General features: G+C 41.9%; 1 protein-coding gene across 1 annotated transcript in view; it reads right to left on the bottom strand.

The window, feature by feature from the left end:
* LOC149443797 (protein tyrosine phosphatase domain-containing protein 1-like) overlaps positions 1-15,867 on the bottom strand; it is a 33,036-nt gene extending 17,169 nt beyond the window's left edge. Inside the window, exons 1-7 of the mRNA XM_089655270.1 lie at positions 15,738-15,867; positions 13,159-13,358; positions 7,618-7,698; positions 4,225-4,343; positions 2,902-3,039; positions 1,241-1,788; positions 924-1,040 (exon numbers count right to left, since the gene is read on the bottom strand). Of these exons, the coding sequence (XP_089511396.1) occupies positions 924-1,040; positions 1,241-1,788; positions 2,902-3,039; positions 4,225-4,343; positions 7,618-7,698; positions 13,159-13,337 (1,182 nt within the window). The 5' untranslated portion in view covers positions 13,338-13,358; positions 15,738-15,867. The remainder of the gene's footprint in view (positions 1-923; positions 1,041-1,240; positions 1,789-2,901; positions 3,040-4,224; positions 4,344-7,617; positions 7,699-13,158; positions 13,359-15,737) is intronic.
* Between the last annotated feature and the right edge of the window lie 3,310 nt (positions 15,868-19,177).

Here is a 19,177-nt window from a genome sequence, read left to right on the forward strand (position 1 = left end):
TTTGTGTTGGGATGGGGTATTGGGGTGGAGGGGTTTTGTGGTGGGAGGAAGATTTGGGTGGGGGGAGAGGAATTTTTGCTGGATGGGACGGATTTGGGGGAAGAGGATTTATGTTGGGGGTAGATTTGTACTGGAGGGGAGATTTTTGGGGGGGTTTGTGCTGGAAGGAGGTATTTATGGGAAAGAGAATTTGCGCTGGGAGGAGATGATTTGTGCTGGGAAGGGGGATTTTGGTGGCAGAAAAAGGTTTGTGCTGGGAGGGAGGATGTGGGTGGGGGTACTGATTTGTGCTGGGCGGGGGGATGTGGAGGGGGCAAAGATTAGTGCTCTGCAGATTGGGGAGATTGTACTGGGAGGATTGTGACAATTTTTCAATTTTGTTTAGGACGAATTTTGGTTTGCAGAGGGAATTTGTGCTGGGTGAGCGTGATTCCTGCACTCCTGCATTTTGTACATTATTTACTCCTGACCCCTGCACTCATTACACTACTCACACTGGACCCCTGCACTCTGTGTGCTACATACTCCTGAATCCTGCACTCCTGCCCCCTGTACTCTGAGTGTTATGAACTCTTTACCCCAACCCTATTTTTTTTACAAATGGAGGTTTATACATGTCTGTGAGACTCTCTCTTGTGGCAAAGCAATTAGAATATGCTGTACATTTTATGGGTACACAGAGGCTCAGTTTTATTTTACCATGCCCCTTTAGGTACACTCTCCACCCCATCTCTCTCTGCTTTACGCACATAGGTGCAAAGTTGGGCATACAAGATAAAAATTAAAAAATGCCAAACTCAGAATGAACTTTAGAGCTTCATCTTCTTGGACTCTGGCCTACAAGTGCCTTATAGTAAATACAGTTGTAAATAACAGTATGTTTAAAAGAATATATTCATTCTTTTCTTTGCATAGGTACTCACATTTGGCATATTGCTATCTGTTCCCTTCTGCAGATCTTCAGGGACATTAGTGTCTGTCAAAGCTGTTGCTGTTTTGGCAAGCTCAAGTTTGCTAATACCATTGCTTGCCATATCTACCTATGGAAAAAACAAACAATATATCACATACTGTAGATTCTGAACATACAGATAAATTAAACTAAATAATAATGCACAAAACTGCTACATACAAATGATGACCTTCAAATTATATATTGTATTTAATCAGAGATAAGGGGCTTCTATATTATTTATTTTAAGGAGCTACACAGTGACATATATCTGCCATAATCACTTACTGATGTGTCACCCATGAGTAGCAGTTGCAGTATTCCAGTGTCACAACTAATTTGACTCTGTAGGAGACCTCTTCTCTTCTTTCCTGTTTTCTCCTGTTCATTGTCATCAGTTTCACAAGTTGGTGTGGGCATCTTCTTACATTGGCGGTCATTTGCTGCTCTGACAATGACCTGATGGAGGAGCCTGTTTGCAGCCTCTCTCTCCAACTCCACCCATGGTCCTCTTGCTCTCCTACCCCCTGCCAACTGTGCCAGTCTCCGACATATCACTACCACTGGCTTGGGAAGGTAGCGCAAGCTCCGAGCTTCCTGACCATGGAGAAGGTTGCGTTGCTGAACCAGGTACTGTGCTAGCGTAAAGGAATGGTGGCCAAGGGGGGCCTGTGGAAAGACTGGCCATTGTGAACTTAGGAACAGTGCAAAATCACACACCAGAGACACCTGAGATCCCGTCTGTATAGATCCAGGTCGACGGAGTCGCACAAAACGAATGGAATCTGCAGCACTTACACGACATGCATAGATCAAGTAACAGGCAATGAGAACACCTGGTGGAAAATCAGAAGATAAGCTGCCACAGTGGCCAATATTGGATCATTTACAATAGCTAGTAGTAGTGACAAAATTGCTGTGTGGCCAGAAAGTCATTTAATGTTTTACTGGTTTCAAAAAGATACGTAAAAGTGCAATCAACATTTGGATTTAATTTTCTATTGCAGTAGCAAAGATATACAAACTTATGACTAATTGGTTATTATTGGTAGTACAAAGTCTTTACCCCTCTTTTTCTTTAATAGTTATTTCAGAGCAGTTGCTGTTTCTTTAAAGAATTTATACAGTACATGTTATGTGCTTTATAACTGCATACTGTAACCAAAAGTAACATGCTAGTAGACTCAAACCACTATATATTACAAAATAAGCAGGCCTCAGGTAAACATCATAATATATTCTAATAACTAAATAAAAAAAAAAGTTAAAAGAGGGGAGCATAATAAACTGGGTACCAAATATGTACCCTCAGTCAACTGAATAAAGTGGCCAAGGTACAAACATCATAATGGATTTTAACCCTAGGGTCGCTTACATACGGGCAGTCGAATCAGATCCACGTCAGCTTTTCAGGAAGGCCTGATGAAAGCTTCATGTTAGCCTATGGACATCTGTTTACCTCTGAGTCTGTCCAGGTCCAGAAAAAACAAAGAAAAGGTATACATCCTTTTCCATATTTTCAGACCTAAAGGTGATGGCTCTGAAGTAGTCTAATGTAACCAGACAAAAGTCATATATCTAACATGGGTCTGGAATTCTCTGTTTTTTAAAAGCAGCAGAAAACTGAACGAACGAAACTTCTGCTCACGGATTCCCTGCTGATCGCACCAGACAGCACCCATGTGAAAGGGGCCTAAGAAAGGATGAACAAAAATTGTTCTGACTGCTCCTGATATTTCAGAATAAACTGATATCACTAGCATTAGGGAGTTCTTGAACATGAAAAGCAAGTCGAAACATTAACAAATCAAAAACAGCCACAGGAATACCTATTGTGGTCCATTAGAATTGTGTATAAAAAAAATTAGTGTAAGTATTGTGTAGCTCGATTACAAGGAGAGATAGCATTTATCTGTTGTTCAAAAAGGAGTACAGCTTGTCGCTGTTACCTGTGCGTCCGAGTCCTGCATGACAGTGCACAGCAACTCTCCCCTCTCTAAGAGAAAATGCAATGACTTTCACAGCATCCAGAATTCTGGGAACAGGAGCTACTCCAAAGTCCGGAAGACCAAAGTTGTAGAAGCAGACTGGAAAGAATAAAATGGGAGCACAGTCAAGTGGTTAAAATGACATGGCAATGATAGCATTACTTAACATGTTCACAATCATAATTTAGAAGGGAATTGATGATAAACCAGAGTTACTTAAAAAATTGAGCAACTTCTAGTGAACATTTACAAGGAGGGGTTTAGAAGTTGATCGTTTTTACCCTTGTGGTCTTACGACAGCATTAAAGCTATCCTAATAGGTTCAGGACTTTTAAAGGAGGACAGATACTAATACCTGTTTTATACTGTTGCCCTTAATTGTGCATACTTGTCACAGGGTGTTAGGCTTCCTAAGGTTTAGTTCTGCCCCTCAGGATCAAGGCAACAGGCCTGTCTGTCATAGGCCCTGGCAATAGGTAATTTAGAAATATTTGAGTGGGGGTAGAGAGCTCTCTGTCATGATTCTCCATCTGGAGGAGGGATTCTGGAGTTGGAACCTCGTATTAAGCTGCTGTGATTCTCCCATTACTACGGACCTTAATCTCGATGTGCAATTATTTGTGAGTACCACTTTCAAAGGAATTGGCCTGTCGGATGGGAGAAGTAGAATCTAGTCCTATTCTTGGGACTAGTTAAGAACTAGTGTATGACTTATACCACCTTTAGGGAAGGTCTGATTTTAATGGAGAAGAGAATAGGTTAGTTCTCTCAATTTTATTATACTATTTAGTTACCATATGTGTAGAGGAAGCCATTGAAAAACCAACTTATGGACTGCAGAGGTTGTCCTGGGGAAGGAGCTTGTCTCCAGAGACAGAAACCTGTGTGAATTGTGGTAGTTGCAACTGTAGGTTTTGGGCTAAATACGACTGGCCACCAATGTGGGGGGTTCTCATTTTTAGGCACACGGGGGGAGCAGGCCTACCACCTGTCCACATACTTATGATTTAACCTGATGTTCACACTTTTTCAGCATAATTTTTGCAATTGACAGCTCTGCTGGAGAGAAATTAGAGAGAATGAGTAAAGATGTGACAAATGAGCTAAAGCTGCTAATAATTTAGATGACCTTGTGTCAGTGGCTGAGCACCGCGGTGGAGTGACTGAAGGAATGATCTTTTCACTCTTTTCTATGTAGCTATACTGTATATGCTCTGGATTATAAAAAGGAACTGAACATGAAGTTACAGTACATCTAACATCATATATACAGAAAACACCTACTGCCAGAATCCATAAAATCCTGGGGTCTGTATGAAAAGCCACTCTGAGGATCAAGGGAGTCGCCACAATAGCCATGTTCCCAGGGAATCTGTGCATTGACAATTGAACGTATCCCATATCTGCCAAAGTATAAAACACAATTTATTTTTTATTTTAATTTCACTCCACTGAGTGTGTAGACATACAAATACACATTCACTGTGAAGCAAAGAGAAAATCCACTGCACACCAGAGGTAACACAAAAATCTTCACTGATTGTATAAATTGTCTACAAGCATGGCAATAATAGTACCCAGCCTAGGACCACCTCACTGATGGGATTCACCCAATCAGGGCTTGATCTCTACGATTTAGCCCTGACTGGGTGAAATGCATCAGTGGGGCGGTGTTAGGGTGGGGACTGTTATTGCTATGCTTGTGGACAATTTATACAATCATTGAAAACTTTTCTGATACCTCCAGTGTGCAACAGCTTTTCTCTTTGCTTCTGATTGACAAATGTAGATGGTTCAGCATGTATCTAGCACTTGGGGTTCAACTAGCAGTGGGGAAGAGCTGCTTTGAGCTGACAGATCTTTCTGTCTGATGCTATCCAAACACAGTTGTTTTGGTTATAAACTGAGCTTTCATCATATGGTGAAAATAATCATGACTCACTGTTGGACCCATTCACATCTATGCACTGTAGCAATGTGCATTAAAATGTGTTTAACTGCATTAACACAATACAAATGTAACACGCAATGCACTCTTACAGTAGACAGCAAAGCAGCTGCAGCACACCACAGTGCATATACTGTGCATTTTGATGCGCTGCATTCATGAAAATAGTTATGTTCACATTTTTTATGATTAAAGATGCAATACAAGCCCATCCAAAATAAATGGGTCACTTTAGTACACAAAACACATTGTGCTATAGTGTAAATAGGAATGTAATAGGAATGTTCATACTACTTGATGCCATTAATAACAGTGGTCAGCTTGCTGGATGCTATTATTGTAAAGCAGGGCTCAACATTTCAAGTCCTGAGCTACTAGCCAGGACTTATGAGTTACTCGCCACCAGTTGCCCCACCCAACCCCTACCCTGCCCGCCCTTAATTCCGCCCTTAAACACACACTTGTAAATTACCTCATGAAATGGCACTGTTAAATGTTTTATGCAGAATGAAGGAAGGGAAGGAAGGAAGAAAGGAAATGGCAGGAAGGGGTGGAAGAAAGGAAGGGAGGGAGGGGTAGAAGGAAGGGAAGGAGGGAGGGGTTGAAGGAAGGGTGGAAAGGAAGGGTGGGAGGGGTGGAAGGAAGGGAGGGAAGGAAGGGTGGGAGGGGTGAGAGGGAGGGGTGGAAAGGAAAAGAGGGAGGGAGGAGTGGACGTGAGGGACGGAGGGGTGCAAAGGAAGGGAGGTGGAAGGAAGGGAGGGAGGTGTGGAAGGAAGGGAGGCGTGGAAGGAAGGAAGTGGTGGGAAGGAAGGAAGGGAGGGAGGTGTGGAAGGAAGGGTGGGAAGGAAGGAAGGGATGGGTGGAAGGAAGGAAGGGAGGGAGGGAGGGGTGGAAGGAAGGGAGGGAGGGGTGGAAGGAAGGAAGGAAAGGAGGGAGGTAGGGTGGAAGGAAGGGAGGGAGGAGTGGAAGGAAAGAAGGAAGGGTGGGTGGAAGGGAGGAAGGAAGGAAGGGAGGGGTGGGTGGAAGGAGGAGAGAGGGGGTGGGTGGAAGGAAGGGAGGGAGGGGTGGAAGGAAGGAAGGAGGGAAGGAAGGGAGGGTGTGTGGGTGAAAAGGAGGGAGGGAGGGAGGGATGGAGGGTGGGTGGAAGGAAGGGAGGAAGGGATGGTGGGTGGAAGGAAGGAAAGAAGGGAGGGGTGGAAGGAAGGAAGGAAGGCAGGGAGGGTGGGTGGGTGTGTGGAAGGAAACTGCACAGACTGGAGTGTGAGCAGGCACAGGGGGAGGCAGAGCAGATCCAGCCTCTCTCCCCTCTTCTCCTATTGGTGCGGAGGATGGGGTGAGGGGCTGGGCACTGAGGAGCACACAGCAGGGGGGGAGCCCAGAAAGAAACAGAATGATCGGGGATGATCGGTGCAGCTGTGGGGGCAGTGTCAAGCAGCGAACTCCTGTATGACTTTCAATGAAGCAGCTGAAAGCTGCTTCTCCTCCCCTCCCTCAGCTACCAGGCCCCACCTTATTTCCACTCACTCAATGCGAGCGGGCAAGTGGAAATTTCGAGGGCTGCTGTAAAGGTTCTGCAGCAGTACAAACACCTTGCCATGATATGTATTGAACAGGAGAAGACAGGTGTTAAACACACATCTTTAACAGACGTGTGATTTGTTTCGTTCCAAATCGAAATTCTGCCAAAATTTTCATTATTTGGAGATTCGGATGTATACGAATTTCTGAATTACAATAGTAACTTTCAACAAATCCAAAATAAATTATAATGAAACAAATTATTGGAATTCTAAAATGACTTTGAATTCGAAAATGAATTTGAATTTGAAATGGAAACATTGCAATAAATACAGTAAAGTATAAAATTAAATAAGATGATGATTCCTACTTAGTCTGCTTTATAGAATAGAATAGAATGCAATAGAAAATAAATTAATAGAATAGAACAAACTAGAATAGAACAAAATAGAATAAAATAAAACCAATATAGCCATCTTCTGAAATTCAAATGTCAATTTGAAAATAGTGAATATACAAAATGAATCTGAATATACAAAACAATTCCGAAAATGCATCATTCTAACACAATGTCTCTCAACCTTTTTTCAGTCAAGGCACCCTTTAAAATTCTGCATAATCTCAAGTCACCCCATTCTAAAATGTAAAAAACTATTCTTTACACATCCAGTACACCCAACATTAGAGGTGATTTATTCTTCCAAAGCAAATACACCTTTGCACATTGGTACTGACTAGTATTCCAGTGCATCTCTGTTTCTCCCCCTCACTCTGTTAATATGACTCCAGTGCTGATGGAGAGGGGCAGACAAGGATGATGTGCATGCACCTCATGTCCTCCTTATCACCTGATGATGTCATTGGTTGTTAGGATGCAGGCAGCTAGAAGGTCATAAAAGTGCACAATGAAAACTTGTTGCTTTCTGTACTAAAAGATTGATCTACCTGCTGGCTTGTATACAATTTTTAGGCATTTTTCCAAGGCACCCTTGAAGTAGCTTGAAGGCACACCAGGGTGCCTGGGCACCCTGGCTGAGAAAGGCTGGGCTGACATAATGAATATGTTAAAAAAAAATGATTAACTTAACAAATTAATCCGAAATGAAACAAAACTGATTTTTCTGTCATGCACATCTCTAATCTCTAAAGCGCTGCATTACAATACTCTGCTAAGATTTCTGAAGTTTTTTTTTTCTAGGACTTCTACTTACCTGTGGAATTGCTCAGTGATCTTGTACTCTTGTATCAGACGAGTGGATGGGCGGCTCATAGCCAGAATGTCATCAGTAATCCTAAAACCACAAACAAAACCACTCACATAAAAGTATAAGTAAACTCATAAAAATGATACAATACTAATCAGCATTTTAAGTCATCAGCTCTTTAAATGGTGTATACAATCAAATGTTTAGGCACTTCTGCCCTTTACACCTCTGCAGAAAGCATATTTAGGGCCCATTCAGACCTGAGAGTTTTGTAGCTTGAAGCTCAAACTAAAACCCATTGTATTTAATAGCCCTTGTTCATATCTGAGCATCCTGTCGCTTGTAGCTGACCGCCTGTCACTCCAAAAAGTACATGAGCTACTTTTCAGGCAGAATTGAGTGTTTCTGGCCCCATAGACTGCAATGGGAATGCCTGAAATGTTTGATCTGAGCATTTTTCCAGGCGGTTCTGATCCTATATCTACTGATCCCCTCCCCTTAGTGATTTCCAATGGCTAAAACAAAAAGCCTGAAGCTTGACTACACATATAAAACATCTGTAATACTCTTCTAAAAACGCCTGTATACAATTGCAAAAATGCTCAAAAAAGCTTAAATAAAAACTCCTGAAAATTGCTCTTCTCAGGTGTGAATGCAGTAAAGTGACATAGTAATCGATTACCTGCCACCGTATAGCAAATATACCGCTACACGGCGGCACAGGTGCGCAAAATCACATATATATACATGATTTTGGATTTCTGAGTAGAGGGGAACGCACTAGCCACGCACGTGCTCTATCTGCGCCACCATTGGCGGCCACAGATGTCAATCACCGGGTCTCGGTCGGTGATTACCCGCTAGCGCCCGGTGATTAACGACAACCACCGACGGGGAGGAAGACTGTTTTGTTTACAAACCGTCTTCCCCCCTGTCAGCTCGGGCACACTGCTAAGGATGGCTTTGAAAAATTGCCCTCCAGAGGATTTACTCCCCTTCCTGACCAGGCCATTTTTTGCGTTATGGTGCTGGGTTACTTTAACTGACAATTGCACGGTCATGCAACGCTGCACCCAAATTAAATTTATGTCCTTTTTTTCCCCACGAATTAAGCTTTCTTTTGGTAGTATTTGATTGCCTGTGCATTTTTATGTTTTGTGCTATAATAAAAAAAACAAGACCAACAATTTTGAGAAAAAAATAATATTTTTGACTTTTTGCTATTAAACATGTCCAGTAAATAAATTAAAAAAATCAAATTTCATCATAAATTTAGGCCAAAATGTATTCTGCGACATGTCTTTGCTTAAAAAAAAAAAACCATAACGTGTAAATTGATTGGTTTATGCAAAAGTTATAACGTTTACAAATGGCGGTATACTGAGATTTTTTTTATTTATTTATTTTTACTAGTAATGGCGGCGATCAGTGACTTATAGTGGGACTGAGGTGGACATTCTGACACTGGGGGGAACTGACTTGGTGTTACTTATATCCCCAGTGACACCAATACAGTGATCATAAAAAATCACTGACACTGTACTAATGGCACTGGGCAGGAAGATGGCTGTGCACAGCCATCCAGAGCAGTGTGCCCGAGTTGACAGGGAGGAGAACTGTTAGTAAATAAACCATTCCTCCTCCCCATCAGAGATCTTCGGAAATCACGCCTGCGAGTGATTACCAGACAGGACCTGGTGACTGACAGCCGTTGCCACGAACGGCCCTACCCAGAAATGCAAAATACGTGATTTTGCGCACCCGTTCCACCCTGTAGCAGTATTTCTGCTATAGAGCAGTCGGGAAGCGGTTATTGAGTATGTAAATAAAAGGTTTGTGATTATGTTTCTCATTTAACAGACTGGATACAAATAAATCATTAAGGAACTGGTTCATTAAAAGTTGTTGCCTATAGTGACCAATCAGGATCCTTTAAATTTTCCAGAAAATAATGTCACAATGTATTAAAAGCTGAATGTCTATTTACTGAAAATACACTATAGTTTCCCTTAACGTGTTACTAAAGCCAAAACTTTTTTTTTACTTTTGGATAGAGCGGAGAGGGATTAGAACACTAGAACATTAGGTTTTTATCTCTCTCTGTGCCCCCATTGGGGAGATTCACCCTCTCTATTTGTCATGTTTACCATTATCATTGAAAGTGAAAGAAAATCTCACATTTTGAGCTGTCCCCAAAAAGGTAATAGAGGGGAATTCTTCCAATAGGGACATTAGTTTTGGTGGCATAGGGGTCCCCAAGGAATTCCATTAATTTGCAGGGATTTCCTCTTATTTTCTGTTTGGCTATGAGAAAGTAAGTGAAGTGAAATCTCCACAATGGGACACAGATAGCGGAAAAAAATCAGATGGGGGTTATAACCTTCCTTTACTCTATCCAAAATGAAAAAAAAAAGTTTTGCCGATAGTTCTACTTTAATATTTTGTAGTAGAGTGCTTAGTTAAAAACAGAGCAATTTAGAACACTGTGCTGCAGTGCTCTCTGTGCTCCCAATGGACTTCAGCTAAATGGGTTAACAACACCTAGACTCCAGGAGGAGCTGACAAGAAGAAGGAGCTCAAGAGACTTGATGGTTGGCAGCATTGAATCATGGAAGATGAAGTTAGGGAAAGAAACTTTATTTTTGTAGTCTATGAACGATTGGGCTACAATTCCCAAAGCGAGCTGGGTATAAAGAGAGAGCTGTATTTTTCACAGGTTGAATACTGAGGGACTCTCTCGTTACTACAAGGAGACTGAGGTCCGCACATTGCTGCTCCTGTGTGCACATCAAGTCTGCGTGTCAGGGCTCTGTCCTCGGCAGAGGTGTTAAGAGACCTGGCACCCCTGCCAGTACCTTGCATGGCTGCAGAAGTTCACATCGGCTCAAATGTGGCGCCAAATGGCCTTTATAAGGAAGCCCTGCACTACTCTCAGGTGCTGGTTGATCTCTAGCTTCCCAGTACCTTGTTCCTGTTCCTGTGCTATTGTGATCTGTGATTTCCTGTTAACGACTCGGCTTGCTCCTGGACCTGTCTGCTTTGTTTAACCCCGACCTGACCCCGGCTTGTCTAACAGATCTTCTCTCCTGCTCTCTGTGTATGACCTCGGCTATCCCTTTTGACTACGTCTGCTCCGATCCCCACCTGGCACCCGACCTTGGCTTGAACTGGGTATCCTGTGATCCTCTGTTTTCTGGAAGACCTGCATACCTTGCACAGGCGCCCCTGCCTGCAGACCCCATCTCAGCGCATCAGCCATGCTCCTGGGTGGACCACAAAACAAGCACTCACACAGGCGACCTGTGCTACTCTGGGCCTGACTCCTGCTGTCTCACCTTCAGGGGAGTCTGGAACTTAGCCGCAAGGGAAGCCCTCTCTCCATGGACCTCTGTCACCAGGTACGTGATACTGTGGCTGTGTGCTGAGAGCCGGAGTTGCTCTAGGCAGATCCAGAAGTGACCTGACATCTGAGTGAGCAGACATCTGAATACCCCTGTTGCTGTATTGCTGGGACTGCTGCTACCATTAACCTGATGCTGCTAGCATAGACTGATCAAATAGGGACTGGCCATCTAACTAGCAGCAATAATTACCGAATGAAGACTTTACTTGTGCAAAGACTGGGCCCCAACGCTAACAGGCTGAAGAACTAGGACCAAAGATTGTTCACTCAGACAGCTACTTCACAAGAACTTTGCTTATTGTCCATAGAAAGAGGTACCTTTTTATGGAGTTTTAAATTTCATCGCAGCCATTAATATAGAGTGCCCTCTAAAGTGGATATTGCCTACTTTTTACAGAGGCGTTATCATAGTATTGGTTATCATTGCTGTTGCTGTTTTTTTAATGCAATTACAAATAGCTAATTTTGTGGATTACAAGTGTAGCAGGCTCCTTGTACAAGAGGATTCAGAAGGAATCACATGTTCAGCAGTCAGTCCTTTCTCTCTCTCTCCTATTTGTAAAACCTGGGCATTCTGCCAAGTTCATGACTCATCCACTACACAGCAAAGAACGCTGGGAGGGGGAGGAAGCAGGAAGTGAAGGGGAGAACAGAGAGACACAAGGCTGGAGAAAAGACAGGGACACGTGGAGCCCGTCCAAGCAGAGGAGGAGGCACTACAGCACCCAGCGCGGATACAGGGCCCTGCTGTGTGTTCAGAGTCTGGTGAGCTGTCCCCCTGGAGAGAGTAAGACACACCATTTACACTTTGCATATAGACTGGGACATCCGCACCCCACTGCTGGGATCTCACCCATCCGGGGCCCTGTGCAAGCCACAGATCCCTCTGCCTGCTTTGCCCCTCACCACCAGTGTAATTGAGACTATCTGCCCCGGGGACTGACACATACTGGGAGATTGCATCCTGCAACTGCCCCTGGTCTTGGGGTGCTTTGTGTTGCGTTTAGACACTGAGGTTGGACCCTCTCAGCCCAGAAACCTAGTGAAATTGGATGTAACCCACACCAACTGAAACTCCAAAGAAGCCTTCAGCTGCTATTTACTTCATTGTAAGGACTAAACGTGCACCAACTAGAGCTCCACCATTACAAGGACTAGAGTGGGGGAATCTGGCTTAGTAGCTTTATAAGAGGTACCTCTTTATTGCATTCTGTTCTGACTCTGAGGTGATTTTTGGCTAACGCCCCTCAGAGGCAGAATCATACACCGGTGTGGGTAATACATTTCATTGATAGAGCATAAGTAAGTTTATTTGTTTGATATCAGTTGTATTCTGCTTAAAGTGCAACTCTGCCATCCGGAGACTCTTGGCTGTGAAGCCCTCTAGTGGCAGACCAAATTTACTGCATTGCACAAAGAAGAAAAGTAAGTTTTGAAGTTGAAAGGGGAACCCCACCCCTCTACACTGCATTTCATTCTCCATAAAATTGTTCTTGTTTCATTTAACCCTGTGTCAGCAAATTTCTTGGTGGGGTATTTGCTATTCATTACCAGTTGTGCCAGAGGGATTGGGTTTGCTTAGGGTTGGATCTATTGAGCGCAGGACCCATAATATATTCCAGCTTGACCCAAGGGGCAGTGCTACACAAGGTTTACTCTAATTTAGCTGCATAGACGTCCATCCTATGCTGCTATAGCCTAGTGCAGCCTTTCTCAACCAGGGTGCCCAGGCATAATGGGGTGTCCTGAGGTTTCTTCAGGGGTGCCTTGGCAAAATGTCTAAAAATTACTCAAAGCTTGTATACAAGCCAGCAGGTGGAACAAGTCTGCGATCAGCTGTGGGGGGGGGGTTCATTGATGCTGTCAATGGATGCCCTCCCAGAACTGGAGGATTGCCCTGTAGCCGTCATTCGGCTACAGTGTGGTCAGCAAGAGGTTAAGTGGTTGAAAACATTTGACCTGGAGAGAAATTAGCCTAGCAATGTTCATTTTTTGCCCCCATTCACACGTAACAAATGTACATGCTGATTTAAATGATGGACAAATCTGAATTTATTTTATAAATATACCTCTAAGTGTTACTGTAGGAGTGCATTTCTACCATATAACAGGCCAAAACATTCACAAAGCCTACAGTGACTTACCAGGAAGAGTACAATCCTGGGATTGCTTGTTGTTCCACAGACCAGTATTCAGGACCCTCATAGCGACACTCACGACCTCCACATGTAAGGGAGCAAATTAAATGAGGAGGTACAACCCTAACAATCCGCTCTCTGGTATTGGAATAAGATGGGAGGGGCTCTTCTCCAGAAGAACTCATTGCCTAAATTGTGCTGGAAGCCTGAGAAAAGATGTCACTGGTAAATAAGGTTAGCTGTCTATCAATAAATAGCTGCAAGAGATAAAGCTAGCAGAACTGGAAATATCTGGCATTCAAATACATCTCTTAAGTCTTTAATGCTGAACACTAGGCAGATATAAAAAAAGCCCCATTAATGACATTGAAACAAAAAAAATGATAGGAGTTTAACACTTTAAGTAATTCAATAGAACATCATAGAACAGCCATGATTCCAGTCCTATTCCATTAACTACAAAAACTGAAACAGTAAACCCCCTGATCTCAATAGCTGTTATAAGAGAGAAAGAGCTGCACAGAGCCACAATAAGCTCCCTCTAAAGTCCAAATTTATGTATTTATTTCAAAAACAGAAATATGGAAGATCATGCTTGTGACCATGTAAAAAGTCATAAAAAAATCACTAATTTAAATGCTGGAATGATAACTTAAAATGTGCACTCACTGTTTTTATGTGCTGTGATTGTCTCTCTTTATAAGAATGCCTACTTAAATGAAAACTGACATGTTAAGCAAAGCATCTTAAAAAGCTTGCCTAACCTTGATATTGGCACCTGGGGACAAGATGCTGGCACCAGCGAGGGACCAGGACTGCAGGAGAGGAGGTTTTAAAGTATCTTTAGTTCTGCTTTATTGTGCTATATTTGATACACCTCACAAGAAAAAGGTTTTTGAAATTCTTTTTATAGTCTTGACCATTATAAAGAAATAAATTAAAGGATAAGTTCACTTTGGGGAACATGTTACATGTTCCACCCATTTGAAGGGAAAATAAATACTAATGAATTTTAGTGAACACAAACATATTATAATACCCAATTTTTTTGGTAAAATATAAAAGCGTTTGTTACACCGAGTAAATGAATACCAAACATGTCACTCTTTAAAATTGTTCATGCCCGTAGAACAGCAACATTTCTCATCTCATCGACAACATTTTAAAAACCTTTACAGGTTACCAGTTTATAGTTACACGGGAGGCTTAGTGCTACAATATTTGCTCTCGTTCTGATGTTCACAGTGATACCTCACATGGTAGTGTGACCGCTGATTACATATGTGTGGGACAAATGTGTGCGCATGCACTTGAAAATTTGTATTATTTATTTTTATACTGTCTCTTTAGTTTTTTAAATCAACCTTATTGCTATCTCAAGGGATGAACAACATCCCTTCTGATAATATGGCCAGTGACAGGTACTTTTTACTGATACATCTGGGGTCTATTATACCCCAGATCTCTCCTCTACCCTTAAAAGCATAGGATCAAACCAAGATTGGTTTGATCCGATGCTTTCCCAAGCCAGAAATGGCTTGTTTACATCAGGTGACTCCAAAAGTGACAAAATACTCGTCGCTTCTTGTTTCATAGACCATAGAGATGATCGGGGACGTTCCAGTCCTTGATTATCTCTGTGGTCCACCGACTGCATTCCTGGGCTCCCCGGTGGGACGGGAGAGCCGGAAAGGCAGCAGAAGGTGGCAAGGGGGGACCTTCTTCTGCCGCCTATAAATTAGTTGCTAGGATCACATTAATAAAATAGTCAATCTGTAAACAGATACGAAGATAATGCCTGTAGCTCCTGGTATAACCACTCAAAGTCCTGGGATGTACTGGTATGTTGATGGGACTTTAGTGGTTAAAGGTTCAGCAAAGCTTGCTGAAAGTTCTGCATATGCTTTATAAAAATGTCGCTGTTTACATTGTTTTATGTAGCTGAAGCCCATGTGAAACAGGCCCTTCTGTTTGACCTTCAGGTTTTGAAGTAGGAACCTGTTGTTTACAAGCTGAATGGCATTTTCTAAACCAGTTTTTCAAAATAACATGACCTTTTGCCAACATTTCTGGCTTAAATTACATTCAAGACATTCTTGTGTCCTATCTACACACATCTACAGTATACTGCCTTAAGGTGCAAATTGTGAACATATTTTCTGTCTACATATCTTCTGAAATGTAGAGCTTCTGACCAAGGCTGCTGACAGGGGGCAGAGCTGGGCCTCCTGTACGGGTCCTGGGCCCCATCAGTTTAACAAGGGGGCCCAGGCAGCAGGGGGAATCGGATTGTGAACAAGACAGAGGGGCTGATTTGGGTGATGGGGGGCAATTACTGGAACTGTTCACCTGTAGTTCCCCCCTTCAGCATCTGAATGTAAACAGGGGGAGAAGCTGGCTGGCTTCTTGTGTTTTTGATATTTTTGGGAGGCCCTTTCAGGTAGACTGTATGGGGCCCAGCAATTTCTAATTGCAGCCTTGTTTTTGACCAGCTCACACTGCACTTTTTACTCTGTACTGAATAGCTGATGAGTCATTTTCTATTGTATTAATAAAAACAGCAAACTCTAATTCATATCATTTACCTGGTTCCATTAAGACAATCAGCTTTCTTGCCAGTCATTTGCTCCAGATGTTCTTAAGATCTGACTTGGGCATTAGTAATGTCATTTGGTGGACCAGCAATGTAGCTTCAAACCTTTACTGTAAAATGGCTGCACTGAGGAAAAGATGACAGGAGAACCTTGTAACATAATTGTCCATTTAGTCTTTTTCTACAGACACACACCATCTAAACGGAAAAATTTCAACATATGTCTAAATGATTATGACAATAAATAAAGTGGTTGTAAGCCTACGACATGAAATATGAACAAAGCATATCCCTCTATAGTGTGTACTTGTTTCAATCAAGAGTACTAAGTGTAATTTCTGTCTGCTGCTTCCTTTCTCTGCTATCAGCATGAATCACTTTTGACAAGTTTTCCTGACACCAAGAGAAAAATGGTGATGAGGGGACCTCAAGCAGATTGACAGCCTCAGCTCTTCTCCTGAGTGCTCTGGGAAGGGGGTGTGTCCCTTCCCTCCTATCAGCTCTCGGAGCTCTCCTCACTGAGCTCTGTAGAGTGTAGTTTCAGCTCTCTGCCACTTTTTTTCTGTTCTCTCAGACAAGCTTTATAAACTCAGCACTTTGAAACGATGTAGAGGAGAAAAGACTGCAGGCAAACACAATTTATGTAGCAGGATTTGTTTCATCTCTGTGTATCACCTGAGGCTAGTCACTTCACTGGGTATATGAAATGATTTACAACCTCTTTAAAGGTCCTTGTCAGATGACAAAGGATTATTGAGAAATGAATTATCAGTGATATTTTAGAATAGTTTTTTTATTATTAAAAGATAACTAAATTAAAGACAAAACTCCACTTGCCCAGAAGTTTACTTCCTAACAGCTGAAGTTTTTCTCTGACACATTTTGTAGATGGGTGAGGGGTCACTGGTAGATGGAATTGCATTGTATGTAATATCTAGCTGTTGTCCAGAGCAGATAAAAGCAGGCTGATATTTGATAAAGACCTAAAATGTATTATATAGGCAACATCTTTTTTTTCATTTTGCATAGATTGATGGAAGGCTTAGCTTCTCTGTCAGGTTTTTATTGCTTCACAGCAAAACCCAGTCCTAATTAAGGATGAGCTACTGGTTCGGTGTGAACCTAGACGCAGCCCAAACTTTGGCTCTTTAGCCCATTCAGACCCCTCTTTGGCGATAAGTTAGGGTTTTGGGGTACAATCATGTGAATAACAATATTTTTTGAACATTATTGATTTTTGGCTTTGTGTTTCTAAGTTTTTGTGGTACACTTGAATCTATTTATATTGATGCTTCCATTTCAGGTTTTTATTGTTGTCTGTGTACCCATTGGGGAACTGAACTGGTGTATCTGTACTGGTGACCATGGGGACAGCTGTACAAGGGAAATTTTCTTGACTCTGGGAGATTTCCTCTTACTTCTTATTACACCTCTGGGATAAAAACTCATTGGAAATTTCCTAACTGGTACACAGGTGACAAAAAATAAAACCCTTTAACCATTCTCTACTCTACGCAAAACTGAAAAAAAGGTTTACATTTTGTGCCATAGGCCATTAACATTAAAGTGTTACTACACCCACAACAGTAAAATCAGTCTTTATATGTAGTAAAGCATGCTGTTATACTCACTGTGGAACCCAAGAGGGTAATCCTCCCCTTCTTTTACTATCCCCAATCCATCTTCTGATAGTACAGACCTCTAGGGGTCACTCTTCACATGCTCAGTTTGGTGTGTATTGCTAGAGAGTTTTTTTATCTTTGGGATAGCTCATGTGATCAGCGCAGAGCCAATCAGCACTGTCCAGACAGAGGGTCAGAGGTTATGCAGCCTCATAGGACAGTCAGAGAAGAATGAAACTCCTCCTATAAGCTTTAACCAGTGCTCAGCTGGACACTGATAGAAGTCACAAGACAGCTATATACTGCTGAGGATAAAATGTATTTAGCAGTTTATATTTACTAAAATAATTGCACTTCCATGTTCTGTGGGAGACTAGATATAGCGAATGCAGGGTCCTGGGTTTACACTTTAAGTAACATTACTTTATTGTCCAAACAGTACATGAACTATCACCATTAACATGAATATAGGTTATTTTTCTTGGTATTCTCTGTGGTTTCAGCAGTATTGGTTTCAAGCCAAAAAGTAAATATAATTCATATACATATTAAAAAATGAAACAGAAAAAGTAGAGACATGAAACTAATTTCTGTAGACCCTGTAACTATTATTAAAGATAAATACCATCCTTAGGCCTCATATACATAGGGTGCTGTGCCAATGCTTCTAGAAGTCTCTCCTCCTGGCTGCAGTGTTTTGGTAGAAAAACATCTGACACCTTTAACCATGCCTAATGCGTTTGGGCACATCAAGCGCATGGCCATTAATTCATTTAATTGGCGATTGAAATGAATTAACATTCAGGTCCTAAACGTGTCTAGCATTACTGCATGTTTAGATGCATTTACAGGCTCCAAGCATTTTTTCTGCCAAAATGCTGCTGCTCCTAGATGCACCTCTGTACAGCCAGGTCTTGTCACTCAGGGCACATATGGCCAGCTTATGATTCCTGTTCTAGAAAAAGGTCGAAAACCACTCACTGGTTCTGCATTCTGGCACTGCAGAGGACTGCAGATCCTATTAGTCATAAGAGATTGCACTATTAATTACTAATTAATATACTTTTCTGTAGAAACCAAAAAATAAGAATAATATCAAAAATTATATTGAATTGTATTAAATATGCATTACAAGCTATTAGCAGTATACACAAAGAGATATTGTCAATATACACAAAACTAGATGTTGGGCAGAGTAGGTTTGACCTTTCATATACTTTATGGGACCATAAAGTATATGAAAGGTCAAAACTGATTTTTTTTTTCTTTTTGTTTTGAATAGAGTAGGGAAGGGTTAAACACCTGTCAGTTTATTTTTTTGCTGTCTGCAATCCATGAGAAAGATTTCCTTGCACTTCCTGCACCAGAGGCACAACAGATAGAGAGTGGAAAAATATTTAAAGTTAGGGGAATTCTACTAAAACAGGTTTACCCACTGGAAGATACACACTCACCTCTTGTTAGGACAACTCTAACATTTTGTCTTTTCCTTTACTTTCTGTTCTGGTGATGAATCTCACCAACAGAAAAAGAAGGGGTCTACCTAGAGGGCACACAGACAGCAATCAATACTTGACGGGGTGTCAAATCCTTCAGTGCACCATCCAAAAAATGTATTAATTATCATAGTCCACACTGCTAACCACATACTTGACCTTGTAATATGTTACTGATAATCAGAGCTGAAGTTAGTAGATTGCAGCTCCATAGCCTTCTTGTGCTCTCAGTAGTAGCACTAGAAGAAGGGAGAATAGTATATCTAACCCTGCATATACTGATAGACATGTGGTCTATCAGTTTACAACCGAAA

This window comes from Staurois parvus, unplaced genomic scaffold, assembly GCF_062004578.1.
Source record: "Staurois parvus isolate SC_StPar_1 unplaced genomic scaffold, SC_StPar_1.0 ptg000832l, whole genome shotgun sequence".
Classification (NCBI taxonomy): Eukaryota; Metazoa; Chordata; class Amphibia; order Anura; family Ranidae; genus Staurois; species Staurois parvus.